The 17,132-nt window shown below is 38.2% G+C and overlaps 1 protein-coding gene across 1 annotated transcript in view; it reads right to left on the minus strand.

Annotated features, from left to right (window-relative positions):
- Positions 1-12,040, minus strand: part of LOC129002479 (DENN domain-containing protein Crag) — a 50,113-nt gene extending 38,073 nt beyond the window's left edge. Inside the window, exons 1-3 of the mRNA XM_054430314.1 lie at positions 11,539-12,040; positions 4,699-4,795; positions 3,643-3,886 (exon numbers count right to left, since the gene is read on the minus strand). Of these exons, the coding sequence (XP_054286289.1) occupies positions 3,643-3,886; positions 4,699-4,795; positions 11,539-11,740 (543 nt within the window). The 5' untranslated portion in view covers positions 11,741-12,040. The remainder of the gene's footprint in view (positions 1-3,642; positions 3,887-4,698; positions 4,796-11,538) is intronic.
- Between the last annotated feature and the right edge of the window lie 5,092 nt (positions 12,041-17,132).

Raw genomic sequence — 17,132 nt, forward strand, 5'->3', positions numbered from 1 at the left:
TTACTGTTTGTGGTACTGATCTATAAAAACCAAAAAATGGGTAACAATATACAGGTACCTATAGAAACTTGTGACTCGCGGCCACAGTGCGATCGTCAAAATGACCGCGGTCACAGGGTGATCATCGGTATGACTCGCGGTCACGGGATGATCGTCGGTATGACTCGCAGTCACAGCATGATCGTCAGTATGACTCACGGTCACGGCGCGATCGTCGGTATGACTCCTCGGTCATGGCGCGATCGTCGGTATGACTCCGCGGTCACGGCGCGATCGTCTGTAGGACTCCACGGTCACGTCGTGATCGTCGGTATGACTCCGCGGTCACGGGATGATCGTCGGTATGACTCGCAGTCACAGCATGATCGTCAGTATGACTCACGGTCACGGCGCGATCGTCGGTATGACTCCGCGGTTATGGCGCGATCGTCGGTATGACTCCGCGGTCACGGCGCGATCGTCTGTAGGACTCCACAGTCACGTCGTGATCGTCGGTATGACTCCGCGGTCACGGGGTGATCGCCGGTATACCTTGCGGTCACGGCATGATCGTCGGTCCAATAATCGCGGTCACAGCGCGATCTTTGTTATGACTCGCGGTCACGTTGCGATCGTCGGCATGACTCCGTGGTCACGTTGCGATCGTCGGTATGACTCGCGGTCACGGTGAGATCGTCGGTAGGACTTCACGGTCTCGTCGTGATCGTCGGTATGACTCCGCGGTCACGGGGTGATCGTCGGCATGACTCCGTGGTCACGTTGCGATCGTCGGCATGACTCCGTGGTCACGGCGCGATCGTCGGCATAACTCCTTGGTCACGGCGCGATCGTCGGCATGACTCCGCGGTCATGGCGCGATCGTCGGTATGACTCGATGTCACGGTGCGATCGTCGGTAGGACTCCGCGGTCACGGCGCGATCGTCGGTAGGACTCCACGGTCACGTCGTGATCGTCGGTATGACTCCGCGGTCACGGCGCGATCGTCGGTAGGACTCCACGGTCACGTCATGATCGTCGGTATGACTCCGCGGTCACGGCATGATCGTCGGCATGACTCCGCGGTCACGGCGTGATCGTCGGTATGACTCCGCAGTCACGGCGCGATCGTCGGTATGACTCGCGGTCACGGCGCGATCGACGGTATGACTCCGCGGTCACGGCGCGATCGTCGGTAGGACTCCGCGGTCACGGCGCGATCGTCGAAATGACTTCGTCTCCTGCGTTCGCGGACCTATCGCTCGCAATACCGGCGTCAACGGCACTCGCGAAGCGGCAAAATCGCCGACGATCGGACCAAATCCCGTCCCGAAAAATTCCCGAATCAAATGTTATCCCGTCCCGATAATCGGGAATATTTTTTTCCCGAAAAATTCCCGAAATTTCGGGACCCGTCCATCCCTGTATTTTATTCTTGTTAAGAAAGGACATATATTTTGAAATCACCTTGTATCATTTATAAATTTTACTATTATTTCATCATCACCATAAGCTTCAATTTTGTTTAGTGTGGCACAAACCGTTGACAAAATCAAACAATTTACTCGCGGTCACGTTGCGATCGTCGGCATGACTCCGTGGTCACGTTGCGATCGTCGGTATGACTCGCGGTCACGGTGAGATCGTCGGTAGGACTTCACGGTCTCGTCGTGATCGTCGGTATGACTCCGCGGTTATGGCGCGATCGTCGGTATGACTCCGCGGTCACGGCGCGATCGTCTGTAGGACTCCACAGTCACGTCGTGATCGTCGGTATGACTCCGCGGTCACGGGGTGATCGCCGGTATACCTTGCGGTCACGGCATGATCGTCGGTCCAATAATCGCGGTCACAGCGCGATCTTTGTTATGACTCGCGGTCACGTTGCGATCGTCGGCATGACTCCGTGGTCACGTTGCGATCGTCGGTATGACTCGCGGTCACGGTGAGATCGTCGGTAGGACTTCACGGTCTCGTCGTGATCGTCGGTATGACTCCGCGGTCACGGGGTGATCGTCGGCATGACTCCGTGGTCACGTTGCGATCGTCGGCATGACTCCGTGGTCACGGCGCGATCGTCGGCATAACTCCTTGGTCACGGCGCGATCGTCGGCATGACTCCGCGGTCATGGCGCGATCGTCGGTATGACTCGATGTCACGGTGCGATCGTCGGTAGGACTCCGCGGTCACGGCGCGATCGTCGGTAGGACTCCACGGTCACGTCGTGATCGTCGGTATGACTCCGCGGTCACGGCGCGATCGTCGGTAGGACTCCACGGTCACGTCATGATCGTCGGTATGACTCCGCGGTCACGGCATGATCGTCGGCATGACCTCCGCGGTCACGGCGTGATCGTCGGTATGACTCCGCAGTCACGGCGCGATCGTCGGTATGACTCGCGGTCACGGCGCGATCGACGGTATGACTCCGCGGTCACGGCGCGATCGTCGGTAGGACTCCACGGTCACGTCATGATCGTCGGTATGACTCCGCGGTCACGGCATGATCGTCGGCATGACTCCGCGGTCACGGCGTGATCGTCGGTATGACTCCGCAGTCACGGCGCGATCGTCGGTATGACTCGCGGTCACGGCGCGATCGACGGTATGACTCCGCGGTCACGGCGCGATCGTCGGTAGGACTCCGCGGTCACGGCGCGATCGTCGAAATGACTTCGTCTCCTGCGTTCGCGGACCTATCGCTCGCAATACCGGCGTCAACGGCACTCGCGAAGCGGCAAAATCGCCGACGATCGGACCAAATCCCGTCCCGAAAAATTCCCGAATCAAATGTTATCCCGTCCCGATAATCGGGAATATTTTTTTCCCGAAAAATTCCCGAAATTTCGGGACCCGTCCATCCCTGTATTTTATTCTTGTTAAGAAAGGACATATATTTTGAAATCACCTTGTATCATTTATAAATTTTACTATTATTTCATCATCACCATAAGCTTCAATTTTGTTTAGTGTGGCACAAACCGTTGACAAAATCAAACAATTTTAATTTAAAGACACAGACACCCCCTCACCCTTCCACAAACCGCCAGTTAGCCTGTGACTTTGCTGAATGCATGAAATCTGAAATTTATAGATCTCTCCGACACAGTACCTCACAGAACAAACTGATTTACTTGCCCAGCGACAGTCATGTTAAAGTAAGCAAGACTTGATGCATTGCAGGCCTAAAGTGATGTTTTATTTTAATGATGGTAACTCACAAAAAAATAAAAAATTATGACTGAACTAAATTCAACCTAAGTATAGCCATTGAATTTGTATTGGCCTACCCAAAATAAGAAAACATTTCATACTTACTGTAAAGAATTTGGTTACAACCAATATTTCATCTTAATCTAACTTATAATAGGATGCTAACAGAAAGTGATGCTATATAAATTTTACTTTCTCTCAATTTTTTAATTTTTTTATGATTGACATTGTATAAAAGTTGCTATAGTTTACAGTAAGTTTTTCTTTCAGAAACTATAAAAAGTAGATTATACGACAGAAATCACTAATTGACATCAGAACTCTCTGTCAACAATGTTCACTTTTGTACTGAAAATCGCAAAACAACTTTAACATTGAAATGGTATGTCTACTTTTGTTCATAGTCAATATTGTTCTTCATTTCTAGAAACTGAAGGTATGTTTGACATACCAGTCCCTTGTTGAGGTTCTTGCTGATCATACAGAAGGCGTGGGGCGGCATCTCCCCCTTGCTGGTACAGATCACCACGATCTCCGTGACGACCAGAGCATTGCACGGCATGCTGGGAGGCGCCCGTCGGTACGTCAGGAACGTCTTGGCCACTGAGTTGTTGACATTGGCCACCCGGCCTCCCGTGCTCTTCTCCAGAATCTCAGAGTCCGGCAGGATACGCTCCTTACCTTCGTACATCACTCTGCGAAATTAAGGATACAAAAGTTAGCAAATAAACCCTTTCTAAAATGTTTAAAAATTATACTTTACATAGGGATGTTTTAAGTCAACAACATTGACAGTTTGCTACCAGAGCTTTTACACTTACAGTAGACCACTTAACCAACCCTAACGGGACCGGACCTAGGTCAGATAAGGCAAAAGGTTGGTTAAAGCGGGCAATCCCTAAAACTTCAAAAAATTAAGTAGGCCATACTATTATTAATTTGGAATTCTACAATCACTATTCTGAAGTCATGTGTGCATTATTTACAAAATAAACTACACTTATCTCTGTTTATCTTAAGTATTTACAATAGAAAAGCCACAAATAACCCCAAAACACAGTAAAGTCAAATACTTTTAGTTGAATAAATAATTATAATCGTATGCTAGAGTCAATACAAGTTCTTATTTTAATACCTTTAGTAATATTAATTGATAATTTCCAAATCTATCGTAATACAGTACAAGACTTATTGTCAAAATTAAAGATACCAAGCAACCATTTCATTATGAGACAGGATGTTTATTTATAGCCTGTAACATCCAATAGATTTTAGTGTATTGTTCCCTTTGCCGAGCGTGGGGAAGTGCTGAGATTCCTATAATGCAGCGGTTAAACCGAACTGCTGTAAAAAAAGGACAGTTAAAACAAACTATAATATTTTACAAACGAGGGCAGATAATCCCGCTATCGCTAAATGAGAAGTCGGTTAAGAGGGGTCTACTGTACTTTACAGGAACATCCTCAGCGACTAAGTCACTCAGATGTCTCAGATGTCCTTAACTTACCCAACATCTACAAGTGGAGGTCGGTCTCGGCCCCGCCGATAACACAGAAACACCTTTGGACTACGGAGACTGCCGTGATTCAGATCAGCTGATAGACCTGAAAAATCCATAAATGCATATCATCTCTGTTTTAAGTTAGTTTTTATTTTGTTTTACCTAAACAACATAGTCTATTGTTTTTTTTTTGGTCAAAATGTGTTAAAACTAGAAAATTATATGTGAACCCTTTGAGCTTGAAAGGCACATAAATCAGACACAATTAAACTTCCACTAATGAGAGAGGGTAACTAATCAAAAACAGCTGACGCTATACCTGACAAAGGTTGCAATACCTCGGTCAAGTTTAGAACTACCACAAGTTCAAAGTTTACTAATTTTTGTCGATCCCAATTTAGCACATTACACAGTTTAGTGATTTAACTTTTTTTATTATAAATATTTCATTTCTGAAAGAGAGCCAATTTTAAAGCTTCTCAATTCCTGCCAATCGTCCAAGGCAGTAAATCTGTGTTAGATTCTTAACTTAAATGATACATGTAGGCCTACTGAACTACCTATTCATTTTCAAAGTGTTTGTTGTTACTGCTTGTTGTCTTTGGAATGATTTCTATTTTACTATTGAAATCCATGATTGCCATGTTTGGTTTGTCCTGAAGTCAAAGTCAAATATTTATTAACAGCAGGAAAGTCTTAAGGAATTTGTACGCATTGGGGATTACTGACGAGAGTGAGTGTGATTGTGTAACATTTTAAGTGTGTTTGATTTTCTTTTGTCATAAAGGTTTCTTTAACCTTTAGTACCCTAATATGTTTATATTTTTCTCCATTTTTGTAAAATGTTCACATATTGTAGATTTATTAGAGCCTACATTGTAAATATGTTTAAGTTGCAATTTTGTATCTGTAAGAAAGTGCCAAGTGGCCTTAGCTTAGCCGGTTAAAAAACATAATTTTTAATTTCATTTTCTTTTAAGGAAATTTGGCATTAAAAGGATCATTGATACATCAAAGTTTCTCAATATGAAAACTACTTTTTGAGTTTCTGCCTAGATTAAGCATGAAAAATGACTTTACAGTTTTGTATAATGGAGTAAATCATAAAAGGGGTGGTTCACAGTTAAACAAATAAAACTCATCGCAGAAACCCCCAATTAAAAATCTCCAACCCAATTGAAGCAAATAAGAGAACACTGGAGTACAGATCACAGGTCAAGCAGTGATTTAATAAGTCAATAGAGGTCAAAGTTGCTTCTCTGGACGTTATGGCTTCTTTATAGCCATTAAATGAGTAAACACCTCGCCTCCTTTATCTTTCTCTCTCGTTCTCTCTCGTTCTCTCCCGCACTTTGATATCAGTACTTCACTGTTGATTACATTTTGTTTTATCTGTTACGTTTTCAGAGATAATCTGATTTTTCAAGGGTTATTACTCACGACTTGCACAATCCTCCACATAAACTCCAAACCTGAGCGAATTTATTATTTTAAAATAAGCATGAGCACCAGTTCCCTCAATCTGTGATTTCTCAGTGACTCTAAAGGATTCTTTGCATAGTTTATCGGATATAATTGGAGAAAGATACTTGATTTCAGAAATCATGGGTTGATCAATAAGTTAATTATAGGACTGAATAATGTAGGGCCTACTTTACATTTTTGATATGACTAAACATAATTATTGAGAAAATAAACATACTTTCTCTTTTTTCATGGTCATTTATAGTTTCAGAGTACCTATGAATATGAACGGATTTATACTAGTTTTTCTAAGGCACTTTTGAAATTTTAAAATTAAAACCAGCCCTTTTTCAGTAACTGTTGAAACCCACCAAACAATGGGCACATTCAACATCATCTGCCTTCTTAAAATGCTATATTTATAATTTTGTTTACAACTTAATAAACACAACTGAGTAACTGAGATAAATTTAATTTTAGCTTTCCAATCAAAAATCCAACGATATGATTCACTCAGAAGTACATTTCATTGACACTATTTGTTGACTAAACACTTCCCCATAGAGTTATCTCTGCCATTCTGCTGATACAGCACTGATGCTGAATGAATGACTCATTCCCTGGTTATTTATTCTGTTTTAAACTCATATAGAACCCTAAAACCTATACTAATTATGGTTTTAATGCAATGTGTCGTGTTAAAAGAGTAATGAGATCAAAAATGTAAAAGTAGTTAGTGAACAAAAACGTTGAAAAATGACATTGTACAAAGTAATTTATTCAAGCATTTAGAGATTCAAGGCTACAGTAATTATTATGAGACCTAGTAGAGAACTCCAAGATATAATTCAAAAATATTTCTTTACTTTTAGCGAATTTCCCTATAGGGAAGTAGCTATTACCGTAGGTCTCATGGTAAGACCTAAGCCCGGGACCGATTTACTTTTTCATTTTGATGTCCCCAGAGGCCAAAAACACCATTCGTTCAAATTTTTATATATCTATATATAGATATATATATATATATGTGTCCATCCGCACGATAACTTGAGTAATTTTTGTCCGATTTTGATAAAATTTGGTTTGAAGGTGTAAGGCAGGATAAACTTGAATGAGTTCGCGAACCAGCATGATCGGACTATGGGAACGGGGGTTTATGGGGGGTTTTATGGGGTAAAAAGGTTTTTCCCATTTTTGACCCTAAAAACACAAAATTTCACAATTTCTTTTTAAACCATTTTGTAGAGCTTAAAAAAACAAATAATTTAGTATATTGAAGCGTTACTATGTGCCTAATTGTTACGGAGAAAATTCAAAAAAATTGTAATTTTAAAATTCCCATGTTATTCTTATGGAGAACAAGTCAACTGTTGTAGTTTGCTTGTTTATGAACATATTTTGATCAAATTTTGAAAATACATTAATTTCTTACTAAACCACAGTACCTTTTAATATTTTACATTAAAAAAGTTTTACCCTCCCTGTTGCAGCAAACCTGAGTACTCATTAAATTAATTCTGTTTAAATAGGGAATAAATGTGATATTTTTAAGGAGACATTTTAGTTAAAATCCAATCAGGCAGATGGAAATTCGCCAAGTCTGCAGGTTTGCTGCGGCGGGGGTATTTTTTTTTAAATTAATGTGAGAGACAAAACAATCCAAGTGCCATATTATAAATGTTTATTATTGTCATTTCAATTCAAAATAATTCAACACTCATGATTATAAGGAAAATACTATATTTTATCATAATAAAACTACAACGAGAGCAGCACCAAAGTGAACGTATTAAATAAGAACATGAGACAGACACCGGAGGTAAAAATAGTGGTTTGAAAGTGAAATGAGTGCAAATGAAATCAATGAGCTCATTGGTGTGGTGACTATAATTGTCAATGATCTGTTTAGTTATGCTGGCTGGAGTCACTAGTTGCGCAAGTTGTGTACAGTGTTTTGTCAACCTTGAAACTGGATTCCACAAGTGACTAAGGGACAGACAGATGGACAGACAGCTTGATACACAATCTCTACAGCTTCCTGTCATCCCACTTGGTCTCGTGTTGAACTAGCTTTTGTTACGTTTATCACTTCATCGAGAATAACCACAGACTGTCACAAAATGAGATTCTAATGAAGTCAGCACGACTTTAATTGACTGCAAATTTACTCTTGCGTACACATTTTGAAGAACAGTAGTTGACCTGACTTTACTAAGTTTTGCAAACCTCATAAACTGAACTCTTTTCCAACTTTGATAGGCTAGCAATTTTTTTGTGAAAAAAAATTGTTCACTGTCTTTGGGCTTCACTATGAATAATGTTACTTGCCTATGTATTGGCTGACTTTGATATCTCATTGCTACTACAGCTTCATTTGCTTTTTCATATTAATCAAACTATCATCTATTTCATCTATTCCTTTCTGTACTAATCATTTAAACACTTATTAGAAAGCAACTCACACATCTGCATATTAAAAGCTGATATAAATTAAGGATAATATTAATATTTAAAAATTAATTTTACCGTAAAGTGATATTGAATTTACATAATAATGTTTGGTTTTTATAAGTGTGGTTAGTTTGTTAGTTACAATTCTAAACAGCCTCAAAAAGTCTTGGGGGGAATCCAGGCATCCAAAAATTAGGGCTACCTAACTATAAAAATGTGTTAAGATAGCCTACAATAGGTAAAGTTGTTTAGCCAAAATTAAATTACAACAAGAATTAATTTAAATGGATTTACATTGGACACAGCTTTTTCCAATCTAAATGTACCGGTAACAACCAACATCAAAATGGTTGTGTGATTTTTACTACACACGCTATATATACCTACTATTAATAACAGCTTCGGTTTTTTACAGCTTGGTCAGTTCAAATTGTACAAATCTATTAGGTACTGTAGAAATGTAGCCTCCTATAAGTTGTGAGTAAAATTGAGAATTGTTCTCTAGTAAAGTGGACTCTTGATTTATTGATCTTTGGTTATAATCCGACCTTCAGTGCTATTTGAAACTCCCTTCGGATAATAGAGAAGCGTCTATAAAATTGTACCCTATTTTCAGGAGGTAAGCCATATCATAGACCTATACAGGTGAGTGGTCTTTTACTTTCTAAGTTTGAGTAAAATTTGTGATTATGTGAATAAATATAGACCTAATGTTAAGGTTGTTGTTTTGATTGAAGAACAACTTAAGTAGGCCTATAACCTTGGATAGGTTTGACAACAGAGAAACTAGATTGTCAAGTATAAAATGTTTAAAACATATTAAAAATTGTTTGTTTTGTGTAAGAAATCTTACATTTCCGCTCGTCCGACTTAGCCAGAGTCAGTCTAGGTCGGATAGTTGACACTGTTCAATCTAACATGATTTCTAACATGAAATAAAATTACGAATGTGTTGGAATAACAGAACGACATTAGAATTTTGGAATCTACTTAAATCGATCCAACAGTTCCTGGAGCTGGAGAGAACCATTAAGCTGTATTACAACATAAGAAAAATCAACTAAAGCAGTAAATTGGGGACAGTGCGACATTGACACAGCCTGAGAAGAAGGTCTGCAGAAAGAACGGATCGGTGTAAAATAAGCTGCAGCAGACAATCACAATCGCAGAAATCGTCTATGAAGATAGCATTTCGAGGATTTAAACAATTCTACCACAACCACGGGAGATGTTTACAATTTTGTCGTAACCTTGAGAGACGATGATGATAACTCATTGACCCCAAAAGATACGCTTACCTATCCATAATTTCAATCCAATAGTATTTCAAATCTTAATTAATAATCAAAGTAATTAATCAAATTAATTAATTAATCAAATCAATTTGAAATCTAAGTATGTTCGCGATTTCATTAAAACAGAAAATGTTTGTGATTTTAACGTGATTGCTGGAAAAAATGTCCAAAATAGGCCTATTGTATTTTAAACAAATTAAATATTAGGCCTAAAAGAAGTAAAACTAATTCTTTCCATTAGCAACCTGGTTTCGAACTGACTACTGGATGCTTCCAATAAAATAAAATGTTGGCTAACTTATCAAATAGAGGCAAGTTTGGGGCCTAGGCCTATTGGTGGGGGATTATGGTTTGTGACCCAAAAGTCAACATTTTGAATCCAACCTAACCTGAAGTAAAAAGTCTGGGAAAAATTTAAATAGCCTAAGTAGGCTAAGTTAAGTTACAGTACCTGTAGACTCAAACCAACAATGATGCTAAGCAGCTCTGACCTGCTAGCCAAATAGCCCGGATTCTGCTTTGGGGAAAACATTATTAAAGATATTGTTGAACACATGTTTACTAGGCTGTAGCTAACTTAATTTATCCAAGAAACATTTAAGTTTGTTTTGTTTGTGGCATGTTAGGTTAGCCCTATATAAACTTAGTTGTTTGCATAAAGTTATAGGTACCTACCTAGTTTTTCCATTTATGCCATAGGCGAAACTTACCTCGAATGAGTCACGTTCCATCAACACAAACACCCGCAGTCCTCTGTTTCTAATAGCCTATATATAGCCTAAACTTTAGTTACCTATATTTTATTTTGTGCATTTCTACATTACTAGAATTGATAGCCTAAGTTAACTTATTTATTTTTACGGTAAACACCATTTGTACAATCGTTTTACATTGTGATACACTTATATGTTTTTGTACGGGAACTGTCCAAACCATTGGTAGATAGTTAGCCTAAATACCATCTAACGCCATACTTTTGTTACAAAATGAATAAAAGAGGAGTCCTAACCCAAGTTAGGGGTACGGTACACTAATTTAAAGACTGTCCTGACTGAAAAATACCTCTAAGGATTGGTCTAGAAGCCTACTGACCCCGTTGTCGACTTAGCCACACGCTTAATTCATACCCATCTCTCGCGATAAAATTATTCAATACGCTACCGACAACCATCCTGACCCTAGAAACAAAACAGTTTAAGTCTGCACTTCGCCAGAGCCTAGTCAGTAGGCCCCTGTAGGCCTACTCGATCAAGGAACTGATTGACGAACCAATCGCCTTTCCAAAAATTCGAGTCACATCAGTCAGATCAGATAAAATTGTAAGATAGGCTATGTTTATAGTGTTTTAGAAGTTTAATCTTTTTTTTGACGCAATCTAGGCCTATCCAACTTTTGTTGGTCAAAGATGAAGGAATCAAGTAGGGCGCGCCACAAGAGTTACGCTGTCTGGCCGCTACGAGCACCACCAAAACCTATTCAAGTAACTAAGTAGACTACTAACAAAAACCAGTAGGCCTTGCAATTGGAGCCAGCATAACTCTAAAAGAAGTCAACATGGATAACCTTGGCCCACCTAGGCCTAAAATATGACTAAGTTATAAGTTAAGTTTACTAGGCCTAAATAATGTCAACTTACCAGTAGGTGTTTCTTCAATCATCTCGAAATCTTTTGGACATGTCTCACCTAATGATGAGAATACTATTGCAATGTCCGTAATTGGAGGTTTTGTATGGTACCATTTCAAGTGATATCCATCTTTAGATATGTCATCAACAGGTTCCAATTCTTCAGGTAGCCCAGCAACCACAAAATAATCAGCAACACGTTTATCATCCATAGTAAAATATTTTTAGTATTTACCAAACAACACAAACACAGAATTCCCTAAGGCTTAAAAAGCACCTTTGTTTTTTTAACAAATGAAAGGTTAGGTTATGTCCAGCACAAAAACAAAAATAGAACTTCAAGAACCAAGTTGTCCACTTAATTTTGAGTTGTGAAGGGTCGTAAACAGATCCATTTTAATTATGCAAAATTATTTAAACAGATCTCGATAAGTAAATTATCAAACTATTAAATTTTAAAATTTATTATAAGAGTGTAAATCATAATCAGCACAAAATAACTTGATAGTAAATGTCCAGTCCACCATATTGCCTTGCCACTTGCCACTTGCCATTGCCATTGCCATTTGCCAATGCCATTAATAGAAAGAAGAATCTCTAATCTAGTCTAATTCAATTGTATTGGATCGGGTGGGGATAGCTTAACCTTCGATACGGATGCAGCGTAAATTCGCCAGCGGATTTAATTACAAGTAAGTGATTTTGTAGTTGGTATCACTGATACTATCCTTCTGGACCGTTTTGTTAGGCTGCGGCCACACCGGGTGTTTTTTTCACACACAAACGCAGCGTGAAAACATAGATAAAACATACTCCCAACATACTCCCTTAGTAGATTTCCCATCCTTATGGAACAGCTGAAGCCAATTTTATTGTTAGTTCTGTACGGTTTTCTGTAGAGGTCGTGTTTTGTTTACAATTTGTTTCCCGTTATTACAGCCATTTAAAACCTCGTTTAACCAAATAATACGATCTAATCATAAACAATAACTTGTCCCCTAGTTATATAACCAAACAGTAAAGCACAAATCAAGAAATTAACCCTAAAATAATAGAAACTAAGTTTCGTCGACACTAGCGCCTTTGTGTCACGTACATGAACTAGACACGAAAAACGTGCTTCAAAATTTACAATGGGATGAGAAGTCTACTTGTGTTGGTTAGTCTATGGTGAAAATATGCGAAAAAGTAGACTAGCATTGAAACAAATAGGCGCCAGCTACATGCCGCTACTGCGGGAAAACACAATGCGTGTGGCATTCCCCATTATATTTAATGCTGCTTATATTATTTTTCGTGTGTTTTGACGCTGCGTTTGTGCGTGAAAAAACGTCCGTGTGGCCGCAGCCTTATTCAAGGAATTCTGGAAATACATTCAAATAAAATAAATTGATTTGATCAATAATTGACTTAAGACACTGAGAAATTATGTTTTCCTACAGTTACCTAACAATCTACATGTTCTCTCACTGATTTGAGAAAGCAAAGTGGCCAATTCGCTCATCAGTGAGACAATGTTAACATTGTCTCACTCTAATTACTTTGTCTCACTCCAGATTTGCAACGTTACGGCACGAAATAGTGAGCGCGTAACATGCAGACAATGTCGCATGCGCGCGAAATACGTTGGCAGCACTGGCTGTAAATTAGCTGGTCAGCTGTTGTACTGTTGTATTTGTAACTTCACATTAAATGTTATATTAAAAGTTCACTTCTGTGTAAAAATATGTTACGTTTCTTCACCAATTTATTTGTTTTATGGTAACTGTAGGAAAAATATAATGTGCAACTCGAGTGAAAGGTACAATTGCTCACTAGTTGCACAAATAACTATTTGTAGTGCGGTATGTGTTATATATGGTAATAGGTTGAATATGTTCTAAATATTAACAATTTTAAATTTAAATAAACGGTATCAGCACTCTGACACATACTTTCTTCCATAAGTTTGTCGACAACCTTTATCATGTGTAAGCGGTGAAGTAAATATACGGAAATGGGATTTGTACAATTTTTTCAGAATTTAAAGGACTATAACATACTAAATATCAAAATCGTTCGGGCCATTTTTGGGAAAATCCGATTTTTCCGTTCTTTTATGGGGTTATTATGAGAAAATAACATAATTTACTATAACTTTTGAACCGTAATTTATACAGAAATGGGAATGGGATTTGTACCATTTTGTACGGAACATAAAGGTCTATAACATACTAAATTTGTATCAAAATCGTTTGGGCCATTTTTGGGAAAATCCTATTTTCCGTTATTTTATCGGGTTTTAAGGGAAAATCCCCATTAAAAATCAAAATTTGTAAAAAATGAAAAAAAGCTATCAAATTGTAAGGACCATAACATACTATGTTAAATCAAAACCGGATTTTTTCTAAAATCCTATTTTTACCGAATTTCCCATATAGGGAATAAGCTATTACCGTAGGTCTCATGGTAAGACCTACACCCGGGACCGATTTACTTTTTCGTTTTGAGGTCCCCAGGAACAAAAAACACCATCCGTTCAAATTCATATACAGGGTGACAAAAAAGTCTGGAAACGGCTTAATATCTTTTTAACTAAATCCGTTAGAAAAGTCAAACTTTTAACATCAACTTACATGTATAAAAACTACTTTTTCCAAGCATTTTCATGTTTTTACCTCCACCAGGGGACGACCCGTAAGGAGTAGGTACAAAATCTTTAATGTAAGCATAGGTTGATATGCACACCATTTTAAAGGTCTGGTCAAGTGGAGTTTATTGCCGGAAACCGCATCTCAAAAGGTTCATTCGTTACAAAATGGCGGCATCAGGGGCGTCGCCTTGGGGGGGTAGGGGGGGAGCCTCCCCCCCCCTAGAATCTGGGAAAGAGAAAAGTTGGGAATTTCCTTGCCACGAGTTGGGGCAGTTGGGAAGTCAGATACAAGAAAAATATATTTTTAAACTAAACAAAATTTAAATACCTATTTGCGAAAATCCATCAAAGTTAAAATTTCTTTGACTTGGACAAATAAACTTGACGCTTCTTTGATTTAATTTAAATTTGATTAAACAAAACTAAACCATGGCTAAACACACCTTATTTTAAGAAATCAATAATCAATTAGCGGTATAGCTTGTTGGAATTTCGTTTACAAGAAATTTTGTTCCTTATTGGACGTATGTTGGCTACCTTGATCCTGTCCTGTGTTGATGATTCTGAATGATTCGTCTGCGAGACTGCGAGTTTGAATTTTGAAAGTGCAAGCAATGTAGCTCTTCTGTTCAATTATGTTGTTTGTTAGTGTTTACAAGAAATTCAAAAATATTTTTCACGTCAGTCACATGAAATATATTTTATACCTTTTTTGTGGTATTTGGAGCAGGGTAATAGTTGGGAAATCTGTGTTAAGCAGTTGGGAAATTTGAGGTTTCTCCCCCCCCCCCTAGAATTTAACCAAGCAACGCCACTGGGCGGCATTTCAAAGTTCTTGTGGAATATACCTTTACAGGCCTTAATATTGGTAAATACTCGTATTAAACATTATCTTGAGAGCTAAAATTGTATTTTAAAGTCAACTAGCCCATAGACTAAGTTTATTCAATCTTCAAAACAAATTTAAACGGGTTTCAGATTTCCCGGCTAATTTTGACTATGAGTATTTACCATTACTAAGGCCTGTGCAGGTATATTCCGCAAGAACTTTGAAATGCCGCCATTTTGTAACGAATGAACCTTTTTTGACGCGGTTTCCGGCAATAAACTCTACTTGACCAGACCTTTAAAATGATGTGCATATCAACCTATGCTTACATTAAAGATTATGTACCTACTCCTCGTGAGCCGTCCCCTGGTGAAGGTAAAAAAATGGTAATACTTGCAAAAAGTAGTTTTCATACATATAAGTTGATGTGAAAGGTTTGAATTTTCTAACGAATTTAGTTAAAAAGATATCAAGCCGTTTCCAGACTTTTTTGTCACCCTGTATATATATTTATTTATATATGTGTCCGTTAGCGCGATAACTCAAACAAAAATTATCCGATTTTGATGAAATTTGGTACAAACGTGTAAACCTGCGTTTATTCGAACGAGTTCGCGAACCAGCATAATCGAACCATGGGAACAGGGGTTTATAGGGGATTTTATGGGGTAAAAATGGATTTTCCCCATTTTTACCCTAAAAACAAAAAAAAATTGCAATTTCTTTCTCAACCATTTTGTAGAGCTTAAAAAAAAAGAAATAATTTAGTATATTGAAGCGCTGTTGTATGCCTAACGGTCACGAAGAAAATTTAAAAAAAGTGTAATTTAAAATTCCTATGTTATTCTTATGGAGAAAATGAAAACTGTTGTAGTTTACTTGTTTATGGATATATATTGATAAAATTTGGCAAATTTATTTATTTCATCCTATACTATGGTCAAAAACACTTTTTACCTTCCCCATAGCAGCAAACCTAAGCACTTGTTAAATCTAATGTTATTTAAATTGGGAGTAAATATGTCTTATTTATGGAAATATAAATATTTTAGTAAAAATGTAATCAGACAAGTTGAAATTCGCTTAGTCTACAGGTTTGGTGCGGCGGGGGTATTTGTTGTTTTATGGGGTTTTTATGGGAAAATAACATAATTTACAATAACTTTTGAACCGTAATTTTTACAGAAATGGGATTTGTACAATTTTGTTCAGAATTTAAAGGGCTACAACGTACTAAATATTTATCAAAACCGTTCGGGCCATTTTTGAGAAAATCCAATTTTCCGTTTTTTAAGGGAAAATCCCAATTAAAAATCAAAATTTTTAAAAAAATGAAAAAAACACCTGGAGATACCATGGATTAGAACCTACATACCAAATTTCATATACTGTAAATCAATCCATAGATATAGTCCAAGCTCTGTACACATCCTGACACACATACACACACAGACATCTTTTAGAAAACCACTTTTTTTGGGTCCAGGGGGCCAAAACGAATATATCCACTCAAACTCGATAATTTTGACGAAAACAATACTTTCTCCATACACTATTGTCTGTGGGCTATGTATACTAGTCTATATATTAGTCTATAGGTATATATAGTCAATGGTTTTATCCATGGCTGAAGACGACCCACTATGGGTACAGCCATAGATAAAACATACTCGTTAGTCTGTTAGTTGGTTAGTCTATGGTACAGCCATTGACTTTGAAAGAGAGTATCTTCATTTTGTTTGGATCGTTAGAAGGCCACTATATAGACTGTGTTTCGGAACATCTCACAAAACATTATTTACATCGAACTAATATCTCACGCACTGTATACTTTAAAGGCAAGTACAATTGATCAGCTAAAATGGTTTATATAACTTTTTTGTGAATTAATATTCTGTTAACATTATTGCACGGGAAATTTCGATTGCAAGCCTCAAAACATTGACTAAAGAATACTATATAACCATTGATTCTAGTAGAAAATGTTTCTAGTACATAAAATTCAGTGTTCAAAGCTTCATGGTAGAAGTTCCAAACTATAATTTTGAGTTCAGAAAAAGTTATTAGAAGAGAAGAATTATTAGAGAAACAAATAACAAATAAATAAACAGCATACTTTTTGACGTTTCTTAATTATAGGCCC

This window comes from Macrosteles quadrilineatus, unplaced genomic scaffold (assembly GCF_028750875.1).
Source record: "Macrosteles quadrilineatus isolate MER2022 unplaced genomic scaffold, UCM_ALF_1.0 Scaffold_9__3_contigs__length_116548681, whole genome shotgun sequence".
In the NCBI taxonomy this organism is placed as follows: Eukaryota; Metazoa; Arthropoda; class Insecta; order Hemiptera; family Cicadellidae; genus Macrosteles; species Macrosteles quadrilineatus.